Source organism: Callithrix jacchus, chromosome 18 (genome assembly GCF_049354715.1).
Source record: "Callithrix jacchus isolate 240 chromosome 18, calJac240_pri, whole genome shotgun sequence".
Lineage (NCBI taxonomy): Eukaryota > Metazoa > Chordata > Mammalia > Primates > Cebidae > Callithrix > Callithrix jacchus.
The window spans coordinates 6,900,587-6,916,510 of record NC_133519.1 but is presented as its reverse complement, the minus strand read 5'-3'; the positions used below and the strand labels follow the sequence as shown (position 1 = coordinate 6,916,510).

At 46.9% G+C, this 15,924-nt stretch overlaps 1 protein-coding gene across 50 annotated transcripts in view; it reads right to left on the bottom strand.

The window, feature by feature from the left end:
• Positions 1–15,924, bottom strand: part of LOC144576499 (uncharacterized) — an 86,294-nt gene that overhangs the window by 32,593 nt on the left and 37,777 nt on the right. For 42 of the 50 annotated variants that reach the window (XM_078355386.1, XM_078355387.1, XM_078355388.1 and 39 more), the window contains 23 exons: positions 15,534–15,561; positions 14,953–15,020; positions 14,160–14,187; positions 13,577–13,644; positions 12,742–12,769; positions 12,162–12,229; positions 11,369–11,396; positions 10,792–10,859; positions 9,955–9,982; positions 9,375–9,442; positions 8,538–8,565; positions 7,957–8,024; positions 7,163–7,190; positions 6,583–6,650; positions 5,789–5,816; positions 5,208–5,275; positions 4,371–4,398; positions 3,790–3,857; positions 2,953–2,980; positions 2,372–2,439; positions 1,578–1,605; positions 997–1,064; positions 160–187 (listed from right to left, as the gene is read on the bottom strand). In XM_078355386.1, coding sequence (XP_078211512.1) covers positions 160–187; positions 997–1,064; positions 1,578–1,605; positions 2,372–2,439; positions 2,953–2,980; positions 3,790–3,857; positions 4,371–4,398; positions 5,208–5,275; positions 5,789–5,816; positions 6,583–6,650; positions 7,163–7,190; positions 7,957–8,024; positions 8,538–8,565; positions 9,375–9,442; positions 9,955–9,982; positions 10,792–10,859; positions 11,369–11,396; positions 12,162–12,229; positions 12,742–12,769; positions 13,577–13,644; positions 14,160–14,187; positions 14,953–15,020; positions 15,534–15,561 — 1,084 coding nt within the window. The remainder of the gene's footprint in view (positions 1–159; positions 188–996; positions 1,065–1,577; positions 1,606–2,371; positions 2,440–2,952; positions 2,981–3,789; positions 3,858–4,370; positions 4,399–5,207; positions 5,276–5,788; positions 5,817–6,582; positions 6,651–7,162; positions 7,191–7,956; positions 8,025–8,537; positions 8,566–9,374; positions 9,443–9,954; positions 9,983–10,791; positions 10,860–11,368; positions 11,397–12,161; positions 12,230–12,741; positions 12,770–13,576; positions 13,645–14,159; positions 14,188–14,952; positions 15,021–15,533; positions 15,562–15,924) is intronic. The other 8 variants (XM_078355391.1, XM_078355398.1, XM_078355399.1 and 5 more) reach the window with 2 other exon arrangements.

Below are 15,924 nucleotides of genomic sequence, written 5' to 3'. Positions count from 1 at the left end.
TTTCTGAAAGGGAAAAACAGCTTCTACAATTAGACTCTAACAATGGTTGCACAACCCTATAAATAGAGTAAAAACACGAAATCACCTATTTTAAATGAGTGAATTTGTTTGCATATGCACTATGTCTGGGTAACTATTCAAAAGAAAAAGAATACGTACGGCGGTGATAGTGGGACGCAGGCTTCTCCTGCAATAAGAAAAAAAGAAACACCATGAGGATTACATCATGCTAAGTACCGTTGGCACAGGTCTCGTATTCACTTGGTGAGGTTAGAAAACCAGATGGCAGGCTGGGCGTGGTGGTTCACGCATGTAATCCAGCATGTGGGGACGCTGAGGCAGGCAGATCATGAGGGCAAGACGTTGAGGCCATCCTGACCAACATGGAGAAACCCTGTCTATACTAAAAACTTCAAAAAACCCGGCATGGTGAAACGCCATCTCTACTAAAAACTACAAGAAACCTGGCATGGTGGTTGCAAGAAACTTCAGTCCCAGCTACTCGGGAGGCTGAGGCAGGAGAATGGCTTGAATGCAGTAGGAGGACGCTGCAGTGATCTGAGATCACAACACTGCACTGTAGCCTGGTGACAGAGAGACTCTGTCTCAAAAACAAAACTAAACTAAGCAAAGAACCAGATGTCAAACAGTGATGAAGTCACAGGCCCCAAATAGAGCACAGGGGATGCTTGCAGAAAATGCAGTGGGTTTGGAATAGGCAGCAAGTATCTATGCTGGCTGAAAAATACAAAATTACTTTCCAAGGAGAAAATGTGACTACTGAGAAAGATGCACAAAACCAGATTCTAAGTTATGCCATCTTTTGATTGACATCGTCAATCAGGCCTCCGTTGGTGAGAAACTCCACTCACTGGTCGCTGGACTCCACAATAACTGAGGTCCGATTCACAATGGCAGTCAAAAAGGATATTCACTTGATATTCCAGAGACCCCAGAAAGAAAAATTTCTCTTCGAGACAAAGAAATGCATCTTACATCGTCATGGGGTAGCTCATCATCCTCAATGTCTTCTAGTATGAGGTCCTGCCGGACCTCAATGGGACCTAAGAGAACACAGAGTGACAGTCAGTGCATTGGTGCTGCTCAGGAATCTCACCAGGAGCTTTGGGAAATGTGGACCGGGCTGGAGGGTATGGAGCGGGGCGTTTGACAAGAACGGACCCAGCTGCTGCTAGACCATTCTCCTTGTTGCTGAAGGAAGGAAAAGGAGAGGGGCAGAAAGAAATGAAAGAGCCTGGCTTCCTAGCCAGGGCAACCTCATCAACGTGAAATCGTCATTTGAAGAACCGGTTGATACAGCAAGAAAGTGTACTACAGAAACAGGAAGTAAATTAGGGCTGCCTAGAACCTGGGGTGTGGGGGGTTGGGGAGAACAGAGGAGTCACTACTAAGCGGGTTTTCTGAAAGGGAAAAACAGCTCCTAAAATTAGATTCTAACAATGGTTGCACAACCCTATAAATAGAGAAAAAACACGAAATCCCCTATTTTAAATGAGTGAATTTGTTTGCATATGCACTAGGTCTGGGTAACTATTTAAAAGAAAAAGAATACGTACGGCGGTGATAGTGGGAGGCAGGCTTCTCCTGCAATAACAAAAAAAGAAACACCATGAGAATTACATCATGCTAAGTACCGTTGACACAAGTCTCGTATTCATTTGGTGAGGTTGGAAAACCAGATGGCAGGCTGGGGGCAGTGGTTCACGCATGTAATCCAGCATGTGGGGACGCTGAGGCAGGCAGATCATGAGGGCAAGAGGTAGAGGCCATCCTGGCCAACATGGAGAAACGCCTTCTGTACTAAAAACTACAAAAAACCCGGCTTGTTGGTGGCAAGAAACTTCAGTCCCAGCTATTCGGGAGGCTGAGGCAGGAGAATTGCTTGAATGCAGTAGGAGGACGCTGCAGTGATCTGAGATCACAACACTGCACTGTAGCCTGGAGACAGAGAGACTCTGTCTCAAAAACAAAACTAAACAAAGCAAAAAGCCACATGTCCAACAGTGTTGAAGTCACATGTCCCAGATGGAGCACAGGGGGCGCTTGCAGAAAATGCAGTGGCTTTGGAATACTTGGCAGGTATCTATGCTGGCTGAAAAATACGAAATTGTATCTCAAGGAGAAAACGTTGCAACTGAGAAATATGCACCAAACCAAATTGTTAGCTATGCCATCTTTTCATTGACATCGTCAATCAGGCCTCAGTTGGTGAGAAACTCCACTCACTGGTCGCTGGACTCCACGACACCTGAGGTCCGATTCACAATGGCAGTCAAAAAGGATATTCCCTTGATATTCCAGAGGCCCCAGAAAGAAAAATTTCTCTTCGAGACAAAGAAATGCATCTTACCTCGTCACGGGGTAGCTCATCATCCTCAATGTCTTCTAGTATGAGGTCCTGCGGGACCTCAACGGGACCTAAGGGAACACAGAGTGACAGTCAGTGCATTGGTGCTGCTCAGGAATCTCACCAGGAGCTTTGGGAAATGTGGACCGGGCTGGAGGGTATGGAGCGGGGTGTTTGACAAGCACGGACCCAGCTGCTGCTGGACCATTCTCCTTCTTGCTGAAGGAAGGAAAAGGAGAGGAGCAGAAAGAAATGAAAGAGCCTGGCTTCCTAGCCAGGGCAACCTCATCAACGTGAAATCATCATTTGAAGAACCGGTTAATACAGAAAGGCAGTGTACTACAGAAACAGGAAGTAGATTAGGGCTGCCTAGAACCTGGGGCGTGGGGGGTGGGGGAGAAAGGAGGAGTCACTACTAAGCGGGTTTTCTGAAAGGGAAAAACAGCTTCTACAATTAGACTCTAACAATGGTTGCACAACCCTATAAATAGAGTAAAAACACGAAATCACCTATTTTAAATGAGTGAATTTGTTTGCATATGCACTATGTCTGGGTAACTATTCAAAAGAAAAAGAATACGTACGGCGGTGATAGTGGGACGCAGGCTTCTCCTGCAATAAGAAAAAAAGAAACACCATGAGGATTACATCATGCTAAGTACCGTTGGCACAGGTCTCGTATTCACTTGGTGAGGTTAGAAAACCAGATGGCAGGCTGGGCGTGGTGGTTCACGCATGTAATCCAGCATGTGGGGACGCTGAGGCAGGCAGATCATGAGGGCAAGACGTTGAGGCCATCCTGACCAACATGGTGAAACCCTGTCTATACTAAAAACTTCAAAAAACCCGGCATGGTGAAACGCCATCTCTACTAAAAACTACAAGAAACCTGGCATGGTGGTTGCAAGAAACTTCAGTCCCAGCTACTCGGGAGGCTGAGGCAGGAGAATGGCTTGAATGCAGTAGGAGGACGCTGCAGTGATCTGAGATCACAACACTGCACTGTAGCCTGGTGACAGAGAGACTCTGTCTCAAAAACAAAACTAAACTAAGCAAAGAACCAGATGTCAAACAGTGATGAAGTCACAGGCCCCAAATAGAGCACAGGGGATGCTTGCAGAAAATGCAGTGGGTTTGGAATAGGCAGCAAGTATTTATGCTGGCTGAAAAATACAAAATTACTTTCCAAGAAGAAAATGTGACTACTGAGAAAGATGCACAAAACCAGATTCTAAGTTATGCCATCTTTTGATTGACATCGTCAATCAGGCCTCCGTTGGTGAGAAACTCCACTCACTGGTCGCTGGACTCCACAATAACTGAGGTCCGATTCACAATGGCAGTCAAAAAGGATATTCACTTGATATTCCAGAGGCCCCAGAAAGAAAAATTTCTCTTCGAGACAAAGAAATGCATCTTACCTCATCACGGGGTAGCTCATCATCCTCAATGTCTTCTAGTATGAGGTCCTGCCGGACCTCAACGGGACCTAAGAGAACACAGAGTGACAGTCAGTGCATTGGTGCTGCTCAGGAATCTCACCAGGAGCTTTGGGAAATGTGGACCGGGCTGGAGGGTATGGAGCGGGGCGTTTGACAAGAATGGACCCAGCTGCTGCTAGACCATTCTCCTTGTTGCTGAAGGAAGGAAAAGGAGAGGGGCAGAAAGAAATGAAAGAGCCTGGCTTCCTAGCCAGGGCAACCTCATCAACGTGAAATCGTCATTTGAAGAACCGGTTAATACAGCAAGGAAGTGTACTACAGAAACAGGAAGTAAATTAGGGCTGCCTAGAACCTGGGGTGTGGGGGGTTGGGGAGAACAGAGGAGTCACTACTAAGCAGGTTTTCTGAAAGGGAAAAACTGCTTCTAAAATTAGATTCTAACAATGGTTGCACAACCCTATAATTAGAGAAAAAACACGAAATCCCCTATTTTAAATGAGTGAATTTGTTTGCATATGCACTATGTCTGGGTAACTATTCAAAAGAAAAAGAATACGTACGGCGGTGATAGTGGGACGCAGGCTTCTCCTGCAATAAGAAAAAAAGAAACACCATGAGGATTACATCATGCTAAGTACCATTGGCACAGGTCTCGTATTCACTTGGTGAGGTTAGAAAACCAGATGGCAGGCTGGGCGTGGTGGTTCACGCATGTAATCCAGCATGTGGGGATGCTGAGGCAGGCAGATCATGAGGGCAAGAGGTTGAGGCCATCCTGACCAACATGGTGAAACCCTGTCTATACTAAAAACTTCAAAAAACCCGGCATGGTGAAACGCCATCTCTACTATAAACTACAAGAAACCTGGCAAGGTGGTTGCAAGAACCTTCAGTCCCAGCTACTCGGGAGGCTGAGGCAGGAGAATGGCTTGAATGCAGTAGCAGGACGCTGCAGTGATCTGAGATCACAACACTGCACTGTAGCCTGGTGACAGAGAGACTCTGTCTCAAAAACAAAACTAAACTAAGCAAAGAACCAGATGTCAAACAGTGATGAAGTCACAGGCCCCAAATAGAGCACAGGGGATGCTTGCAGAAAATGCAGTGGGTTTGGAATAGGCAGCAAGTATCTATGCTGGCTGAAAAATACAAAATTACTTTCCAAGGAGAAAATGTGACTACTGAGAAAGATGCACAAAACCAGATTCTAAGTTATGCCATCTTTTGATTGACATCGTCAATCAGGCCTCCGTTGGTGAGAAACTCCACTCACTGGTCGCTGGACTCCACGACACCTGAGGTCTGATTCACAATGGCAGTCAAAAAGGATATTCCCTTGATATTCCAGAGGCCCCAGAAAGAAAAATTTCTCTTCGAGACAAAGAAATGCATCTTACCTCGTCACGGGGTAGCTCATCATCCTCAATGTCTTCTATTATGAGGTCCTGCGGGACCTCAACGGGACCTAAGAGAACACAGAGTGACAGTCAGTGCATTGGTGCTGCTCAGGAATCTCACCAGGAGCTTTGGGAAATGTGGACCGGGCTGGAGGGTATGGAGCGGGGTGTTTGACAAGCACGGACCCAGCTGCTGCTGGACCATTCTCCTTGTTGCTGAAGGAAGGAAAAGGAGAGGGGCAGAAAGAAATGAAAGAGCCTGGCGTCCTAGCCAGAGCAACCTCATCAACGTGAAATCGTCATTTGAAGAACCGGTTAATACAGCAAGAAAGTGTACTACAGAAACAGGAAGTAAATTAGGGCTGCCTAGAACCTGGGGTGTGGGGGGTGGGGAAGAAAGGAGGAGTCACTACTAAGCGGGTTTTCTGAAAGGGAAAAACAGCTTCTACAATTAGACTCTAACAATGGTTGCACAACCCTATAAATAGAGTAAAAACACGAAATCACCTATTTTAAATAAGTGAATTTGTTTGCATATGCACTAGGTCTGGGTAACTATTTAAAAGAAAAAGAATACGTACGGCGGTGATAGTGGGACGCAGGCTTCTCCTGCAATAAGAAAAAAAGAAACACCATGAGGATTACATCATGCTAAGTACTGTTGGCACAGGTCTCGTATTCACTTGGTGAGGTTAGAATACCAGATGGCAGGCTGGGCGCGGTGGTTCACGCATGTAATCCAGCATGTGGGGACGCTGAGGCAGGCAGATCATGAGGGCAAGAGGTAGAGGCCATCCTGGCCAACATGGAGAAACGCCTTCTGTACTAAAAACTACAAAAAACCCGGCGTGGTGGTGGCGAGAAACTTCAGTCCGAGCTACTCGGGAGGTTGAGGCAGGAGAATGGCTTGAATGCAGTAGGAGGACGCTGCAGTGATCTGAGATCACAACACTGCACTGTAGCCTGGAGACAGAGAGACTCTGTCTCAAAAACAAAACTAAACTAAGCAAAAAGCCAGATGTCCAACAGTGTTGAAGTCACAGGCACCAGATGGAGCACAGGGGGCACTTGCAGAAAATGCAGTGGCTTTGGAATACTTGGCAGGTATCTATGCTGGCTGAAAAATACGAAATTGTATCTCAAGGAGAAAACGTTGCAACTGAGAAATATGCCCCAAACCAAATTGTTAGCTATGCCATCTTTTCACTGACATCGTCAATCAGGCCTCAGTTGGTGAGAAACTCCACTCACTGGTCGCTGGACTCCACGACACCTGAGGTCCGATTGACAATGGCAGTCAAAAAGGATATTCACTTGAATTTCCAGAGGCCTCAGAAAGAAAAATTTCTCTTCGAGACAGAAGAATGCATCTTACCTCGTCACGGGGTAGCTCATCATCCTCAATGTCTTCTAGTATGAGGTCCTGCAGGACCTCAACGGGACCTAAGAGAACACAGAGTGACAGTCAGTGCATTGGTGCTGCTCAGGAATCTCACCAGGAGCTTTGGGAAATGTGGACCGGGCTGGAGGGTATGGAGCGGGGTGTTTGACAAGCACGGACCCAGTGCTGCTGGACCATTCTCCTTGTTGCTGAAGGAAGGAAAAGGAGAGGGGCAGAAAGAAATGAAAGAACCTGGCGTCCTAGCCAGGGCAACCTCATCAACGTGAAATCGTCATTTGAAGAACCGGTTAATACAGCAAGAAAGTGTACTACGGAAACAGGAAGTAAATTAGGGCTGCCTAGAACCTTGGGCGTGGGGGGTGGAGAAGAAAGGAGGAGTCACTACTAAGCGGGTTTTCTGAAAGGGAAAAACAGCTTCTACAATTAGACTCTAACAATGGTTGCACAACCCTATAAATAGAGTAAGAACACGGAATCACCTACTTTAAATAAGTAAATTTGTTTGCATATGCACTACGTCTGGGTAACTATTTAAAAGAAAAAGAATACGTACGGCGGTGATAGTGGGACGCAGGCTTCTCCTGCAATAAGAAAAAAAGAAACACCATGAGGATTACATCATGCTAAGTACTGTTGGCACAGGTCTCGTATTCACTTGGTGAGGTTAGAAAACCAGATGGCAGGCTGGGCGCGGTGGTTCACGCATGTAATCCAGCATGTGGGGACACTGAGGCAGGCAGATCATAAGGGCAAGAGGTAGAGGCCATCCTGGCCAACATGGTGAAACGCCATCTGTACTAAAAACTATAAAAAACCCGGCGTGGTGGTGGCAAGAAACTTCAGTCCGAGCTACTTGGGAGGTTGAGGCAGGAGAATTGCTTGAATGCAGTAGGAGGACGCTGCAGTGATCTGAGATCACAACACTGCACTGTAGCCTGGAGACAGAGAGACTCTGTCTCAAAAACAAAACTAAACTAAGCAAAAAGCCAGATGTCCAACAGTGTTGAAGTCACAGGCCCCAGATGGAGCACAGGGGGCACTTGCAGAAAATGCAGTGGCTTTGGAATACGTGGCAGGTATCTATGCTGGCTGAAAATTACGAAATTGTATCTGAAGGAGAAAATGTTGCAACTGAGAAATATGCCCCAAACCAAATTGTTAGCTATGCCATCTTTTGATTGACATCGTCAATCAGGCCTCCGTTGGTGAGAAACTCCACTCACTGGTCGCTGGACTCCACGACACCTGAGGTCTGATTCACAATGGCAGTCAAAAAGGATATTCACTTGAAATTCCAGAGGCCCCAGAAAGAAAAATTTCTCTTCGAGACAAAGAAATGCATTTTACCTCGTCACAGGGTAGCTCATCATCCTCAATGTCTTCTAGTATGAGGTCCTGCGGGATCTCAACGGGACCTAAGGGAACACAGAGTGACAGTCAGTGCATTAGTGCTTCTCAGGAATCTCACCAGGAGCTTTGGGAAATGTGGACCGGGCTGGATGGTATGGAGTGGGGCGTTTGACAAGCACGGACCCAGCTGCTACTGGACCATTCCCCTGGGTGCTGAAGGAAGGAAAAGGAGAGGGGCAGAAAGAAATGAAAGAGCCTGGCTTCCTAGCCAGGGCAACCTCATCAACGTGAAATCGTCATTTGAAGAACCGGTTAATACAGAAAGGCAGTGTACTACAGAAACAGGAAGTAGATTAGGGCTGCCTAGAACCTGGGGCGTGGGGGGTTGGGGAGAACAGAGGAGTCACTACTAAGCGGGTTTTCTGAGGGGGAAAAACAGCTTCTAAAATTAGACTCTAACAATGGTTGCACAACCCTATAAATAGAGTAAAAATACGGAATCACCTACTTTAAATAAGTGAATTTGTTTGCATATGCACTATGTCTCAGTAACTGTTTAAAAGAAAAAGAATACGTACGGCGGTGACACCAAGCGGCGGGCTTCTCCTGCAATAAGAGAAAAAGAAACACCATGAGGATGAAATCATGCTGTGTCCCGCTGGCACAGGTCTAATATTCACTTGGTGACGTTAGATAACCAGATGGGAGGCTGGGCGTGGGGGTTCACGCATGTAATCCAGCATGTGGCGAGGCTGAGGCGAGCAGATCATGTGGGCAAGAGGTTGAGGCCATCCTGGCCAACATGGTGAAACCCTGTCTGTACTAAAAACTTCAAAAAACCAGGCATGCCCAAACGCCATCTCTACTACAAACTACAAGAAACCCGGCATGGTGGTGGCGAGAACCTTCAGTCCCAGCTACTCGGGAGGCTGAGGCAGGAGAATTGCTTGAATGCAGTAGGAGGATGCTGCAGTCATCTGAGATCACAACACTGCACTGTAGCCTGGTGACAGAGAGACTCTGTCTCTAAAAGAAAACTAAACTAAGCAAAAAGCCAGATGTCCAACAGTGTTGAAGTCACAGGCCCCAAATGGAGCATAGTGGGCGCTTGCAGAAAATGAAGTGGCTTTGGAATACTTAGCCGGTATCTATGCTGGCTGAAAAATACGAAATTCTATTTCAAGGAGAAAACGTTGCAACTGAGAAATATGCCCCAAACCAAATTGTTAGCTATGCCATCTTTTGATTGACATCGTCAATCAGGCCTCAGTTGGTGAGAAACTCCACTGACTGGTCGCTGGACTCCACGACACCTGAGGTCCGATTCACAATGGCAGTCTAAAAGGATATTCACTTGATATTCCAGAGGCCCCAGAAAGAAAAATTTCTCTTCGAGACAAAGAAATGCATCTTACCTCGTCACGGGGTAGCTCATCATCCTCAATGTCTTCTAGTATGAGGTCCTGCCGGACCTCAACGGGACCTAAGAGAACACAGAGTGACAGTCAGTGCATTGGTGCTGCTCAGGAATCTCACCAGGAGCTTTGGGAAATGTGGACCGGGCTGGAGGGTATGGAGCGGGGCGTTTGAAAGCACGGACCCAGCTGCTGCTGGACCATTCTCCTGGATGCTGAAGGAAGGAAAAGGAGAGGGGCAGAAAGAAATGAAAGAGCCTGGCTTCCTAGCCAGGGCAACCTCATCAACGTGAAATCGTCATTTGAAGAACCGGTTAATACAGAAAGGCAGTGTACTACAGAAACAGGAAGTAGATTAGGGCTGCCTAGGGCCAGGGGTGTGAAGGGTGGGGGAGAACAGAGGAGTCACTACTAAGCTGGTTTTCTTAGGGGGAAAAACAGCTTCTAAAATTTGACTCTAACAATGGTTGCACAACCCTATAAATAGAGTAAAAACACGGAATCACCTACTTTAAATAAGTGAATTTGTTTGCATAAGCACTACGTCTCGGTAACTGTTTAAAAGAAAAAGAATACGTACGGCGGTGACACCAAGTGGCGGGCTTCTCCTGCAATAAGAGAAAAAGAAACACCATGAGGATGACATCATGCTGGGTCCCGCTGGCACAGGTCTGATATTCACTTGGTGACATTACATAACCTGATGGCAGGCTGGGCGCGGGGGTTCACGCATGTAATCCAGCAAGTGGCGAGGCTGAGGTGGGCAGATCATGAGGGCAAGAGGTTGAGGCCATCCTGGCCAACATGGTGAAACCCTGTCTGTACTAAAAAGTTCAAAAAACCCAGCATGGCCAAATGCCATCTCTACTAAAAACTACAAGAAACCCAGCATGGTGGTGGTGAGAACATTCAGTCCCAGCTACTCTGGAGGCTGAGGCAGGAGAATTGCTTAAATGCAGTAGGAGGACGCTGCAGTGATCTGAGATCACAACACTGCACCCTAGCCTGGTGACAGAGAGACTCTGTCTCAAAAACAAAACTAAACTAAGCAAAAAGCCAGATGTCCAACAGTGTTGAAGTCACAGGCCCCAGATGGAGCACAGGGGGCGCTTGCAGGAAATGCAGTGGCTTTGGAATACTTAGCCGGTATCTGAGCTGGCTGAAAAATACGAAATTCTATTTCAAGGAGAAAACGTTGCAACTGAGAAATATGCCCCAAACCAAATTGTTAGCTATGCCATCTTTTGATTGACATCGTCAATCAGGCCTCAGTTGGTGAGAAACTCCACTGACTGGTCGCTGGACTCCACGACACCTGAGGTCCGATTCACAATGGCAGTCAAAAAGGATATTCACTTGATATTCCAGAGGCCCCAGAAAGAAAAATTTCTCTTCAAGACAAAGAAATGCATCTTACCTCGTCACGAGGTAGCTCATCATCCTCAATGTCTTCTAGTATGAGGTCCTGCGGGACCTCAACGGGACCTAAGAGAACACAGAGTGACAGTCAGTGCATTGGTGCTGCTCAGGAATCTCACCAGGAGCTTTGGGAAATGTGGACCGGGCTGGAGGGTATGGAGCGGGGCGTTTGACAAGCACGGAGCCAGCTGCTGCTGGACCATTCTCCTGGGTGCTGAAGGAAGGAAAAGGAGAGGGGCAGAAAGAAATGAAAGAGCTTGGCTTCCTAGCCAGGGCAACCTCATCAACGTGAAATCGTCATTTGAAGAACCGGTTAATACAGAAAGGCAGTGTACTACAGAAACAGGAAGTAGATTAGGGCTGCCTAGGACCAGGGGCATGGGGGGTTGGGGAGAACAGAGGAGTCACTACTAAGCGGGTTTTCTGAGGGGGAAAAAGAACTTCTAAAATTAGACTCTAACAATGGTTGCACAACCCTATAAATAGAGTAAAAACACGGAATCACCTACTTTAAATAAGTGAATTTGCATACGCACTACGTCTCGGTAACTGTTTAAAAGAAAAAGAATACGTACGGCGGTAACACCAAACGGCGGGCTTCTTCTGCAATAAGAGAAAAAGAAACACCATGAGGATGACATCATGCTGTGTCCCGCTGGCACAGGTCTAATATTCACTTGGTGACGTTAGATAACCAGATGGCAGGCTGGGCGCAGTGGTTTACGCATGTAATCCAGCATGTGGCGAGGCTGAGGCGGGCAGATCATGAGGGCAAGAGGTTGAGGCCATCCTGGCCAACATGGTGAAACCCTGTCTGTACTAAACACTTCAAAAAATCCCTCGTGGTGGTGGCAAGAAACTTCAGTCCCAGCTATTCGAGAGGCTGAAGGAGGAGAATTGCTTGAATGCAGTAGGAGGATGCTGCAGTGATCTGAGATCAAACCACTGCACTGTAGCCTGGAGACAGAGAGACTCTGTCTCAAAAACAAAACTAAACTAAACAAAAAACCAGATGTCAAACAGTGTTGAAGTTACAGGCCCCAAATGGAGCACAGTGGGTGCTTGCAGAAAATGCAGTGGGTTTGGAATACTTAGCAGGTATCTATGCTGGCTGAAAAATACAAAATTATTTTTCAAGGAGAAAATGTGGCTACTGAGAAATATGCACAAGACCAGATTCTAAGTTATGCCATCTTTTGACTGACATCATCAATCAGGCCTCATTGGTGAGAAACTCCCCTGACTGGTTGCTAGATTCCATGACACCTGAGGTCCGATTCACAATGGCAGTCAAAAAGGATATTCACTTGTTATTCCAGAGGCCCCAGAAATAAAAATTTCTCTTCGAGACAAAGAAATGCATCTTACCACATCACGGGGTAGCTCATCATCCTCAATGTCTTCAAATATGAGGTCCTGTGAGACCTCAACGGGACCTAAGAGAACACAGAGTGACAGTCAGTGCATTGGTGCTGCTCAGGAATCTCACCAGGAGCTTTGGGAAATGTGGACCGGGCTGGAGGGTATGGAGCTTGGCATTGACAAGCACAAACACAGCTGCTGCTGAACCATTCTCCTGGGTGCTGAAGGAAGGAAAAGGAGAGGGGCAGAAAGAAATGAAAGAGCCTGGCTTCCTAGCCAGGGCAACCTCATAAATGTGAGATCGTCATTTGAAGAACCGGTTAATACAGAAAGGCAGTGTCCTACAGAAACAGGAAGTAGATTAGGGCTGCCTAACACCAGGGGCGTGGGGAGTTGGGGGGAACTGAGGAGTCACTACTAAGCGGGTTTTCTGAGGGGGAAAAGCAGCTTCTAAAATTTGACTCTAACAATGGTTGCACAACCCTATAAATAGAGTAAAAGCACAAAATCACCTAGTTTAAATAAGTGAATTTGTTTGCATACGCACTACATCTCGGTAACTGTTTAAAAGAAAGAGAATACGTACGACGGTGACACCAAGCTGCTGGCTTCTCCTGCAATAAGAGAAAAAGGAACACCATGAGGATGACATCATGCTGGGTCCCGCTGGCACAGGTCTAATATTCACTTGGTGATGTTAGATAACCAGATGACAGGCTGGGCCCGGTGGTTCACACATGTAATCCAGCATGTGGCGAGGCTGAGGCGGGCAGATCATGAGGGCAAGAGGTTGAGGCCATCCTGACCAACATGGTGAAACCCTGTCTGTACTAAAACCTTCAAAAAACCCGGCATGGTGAAACACCATCTCTACTACACACTACAAAAAACCGGGCATGGTGGTGGCGAAAACCTTCAGTCCCAGCTACTCGGGAGGCTGAGGCAGGAAAATTGCTTGAATGCAGTAGGAGGACGCTGCAGTGATATGAGATCACACCACTGCACTGTAGCCTGGTGACAGAGAGACTCTTTCTCAAAAACGAAACTAAACTAAGCAAAAAACCAAATGTCAAACAGTGATGAAGTCACAGGCCCCAAATAGGGCACGGGATGCTTGCAGAAAATGCAGTGGGTTTGGAATACTTAGCAGGTATCTATGCTGGCTGAAAAATACAAAATTATTTTTCAAGGAGAAAATGTGGCTACTGAGAAATATGCACAAGACCAGATTCTAAGTTATGCCATCTTTTGACTGACATCGTCATTCAGGCCTCAGTTGGTCAGAATCCTTACTGACTGGTCACTAGAGTTCATGACGACTGAGGTCTGATTGACAATGGCAGTCAAAAAGGATATTCACTTGATATTCCAGAGGCCCCAGAAATAAATATTTCTCTTCGAGACAAAGAAATGCATCTTACCACATCACGGGGTAGCTCATGGTCTTCCATGTCTTGCAAAATGAGGTCCTCTGGGACCTGAACAGCACCTAAGACAACACAGGGTGACAGTCAGTGCATTGGTGCTTCTCAGGAATCTCACAAGGAGCTTTGGGAAATGTGGACCGGGCTAGAATGTATGGAGCTGGGCGATGAGAAGCAGGGACCCAGCTGCTGCTGGACCATTCTCCTTGGTGCTGAGGGAAGGAAAATGAGAGGGGCAGAAAGAAATGAAAGAGCCTTGGCTTCCTAGCTAGGGCAACCTCATCAACGTGAAATCCTCATTTGAAGAATCGGTTAATACAGAAAGGCAGTGTACTATAGAAACAGAAAGTAGATTAGGGCTGCCTAGAACCAGGGGTGTTGGGGGATTGGGGGAAACAGAGGAGTCACTACTAAGGGGGTTTTCTGATTGGAAATCAAGAGCTTCTAAAATTAGACTCTAACAATGGTTGCACAACCCGGTAAATAGAGTGAAAACACTGAATCACCTAATTTAAATGGGTGAATTAGTTTGCATGTCAACTACATCTCGGTAACTGTTTAAAAGGAAAAGAGTACGTACAGTGGCAATACTGGGCTGCAGGCTTCTCCTGCAATAAGAGAAAAAGAAACACCATGAGGATTACATCATGCTGGGTCCCATTGGCACAGGTCTTGTATTCACTTGGTGACATTAGTAAACCAGATGGCAGACTGGGCGTGGTGGCTCATGCATGTAATACCAGCACCTTGGGAGGCTGAGGCGGGCAGATCATGAGGGCAAGAGATTGAGACCATCCTGGCCAACAGGGTGAAACCCCGTCTCTACTAAAAACTACAAGAAACCCGGCATGGTGGTGGCGAGAACCTTCAGTCCCAGCTACTCGGGAGGCTGAGGCAGGAGAATTGCTTGAATGCAGTAGGAGGACGCTGCAGTGATCTGAGATCACACCACTGCACTGTAGCCTGGTGGCAGAGAGACTCTGTCTCAAAAACAAAACTAAACTAAACAAAAAACCAGATGTCTAACAGTGTTGAAGTCACAGGGCCCAGATGGAGCACAGGGGGCGCTTGCAGAAAATGCAGTGGCTTTCGAATACTTAGCAGGTATCTATGCTGGCTGAAAATTACAAAATTGTATTTCAAGGAGAAAACATTGCAACTGAGAAATATGCCCCAAACCAAATTGTTAGCTATGCCATCTTTTGATTGACATCGTCAATCAGGCCTCAGTTGGTGAAACTCCACTGACTGGTCGCTGGACTCCACGACACCTGAGGTCTGATTCACAATGGCAGTCAAAAAGGATATTCACTTGATATTCCAGAGGACCCAGAAAGAAAAATTTCTCTTCGAGACAAAGAAATGCATCTTACCTCATCACGGGGTAGCTCATCATCCTCAATGTCTTCTAGTATGAGGTCCTGCGGGACCTCAACGGGACCTAAGAGAACACAGAGTGACAGTCAGTGCATTGGTGCAGCTCAGCAATCTCATCAGGAGCTTTGGGAAATGTGGACCGGGCTGGAGGGTATGGAGAGGGGCGTTTGACAAGCACGGACCCAGCTGCTGCTGGACCATTCTCCTGGGTGCTGAAGGAAGGAAAAGGAGAGGGGCAGAAAGAAATGAAAGAGCCTGGCTTCCTAGCCAGGGCAACCTCATCAACGTGAAATCATCATTTGAAGAACCGGTTAATACAGAAAGGCAGTGTAGTACAGAAAGAGGAAGTAGATTAGGGCTGCCTAGGACCAGGGGCGTGGGGGGTTGGGGAGAACAGAGGAGTCACTACTAAGTGGGTTTTCTGAGGGGGAAAAACAGCTTCTAAAATTAGACTCTAACAATGGTTGCACAACCCTATAAATAGAGTAAAAACACGGAATCACCTACTTTAAATAAGTGAATTTGTTTGCATACGCACTACGTCTCGGTAACTGTTTAAAAGAAAAAGAATACGTACGACAGTGACACCAAGCGGCGGGCTTCTCCTGCAATAAGAGAAATAGAAACACCATGAGGATGACATCATGCTGGGTCCCGCTGGCACAGGTCTAATATTCACTTGGTGACGTTAGATAACCAGATGGCAGGCTGGGCGCAGTGTTTCACGCATGTAATCCAGCATGTGGCGAGGCTGAGCCGGGCAGATCATGAGGGCAAGGGGTTGAGGCCATCCTGGCCAACATGGTGAAACCTTGTCTGTACTAAAATCTTCAAAAAACCCGGCATGGCCAAACGCCATCTCTACTACAAACTACAAGAAACCCGGCATGGTGGTGTCCAGAACCTTCAGTCTCAGCTACTCGGGGGGCTGAGGCAGGAGAATTTCTTGAATGCAGTAGGACGCTTCA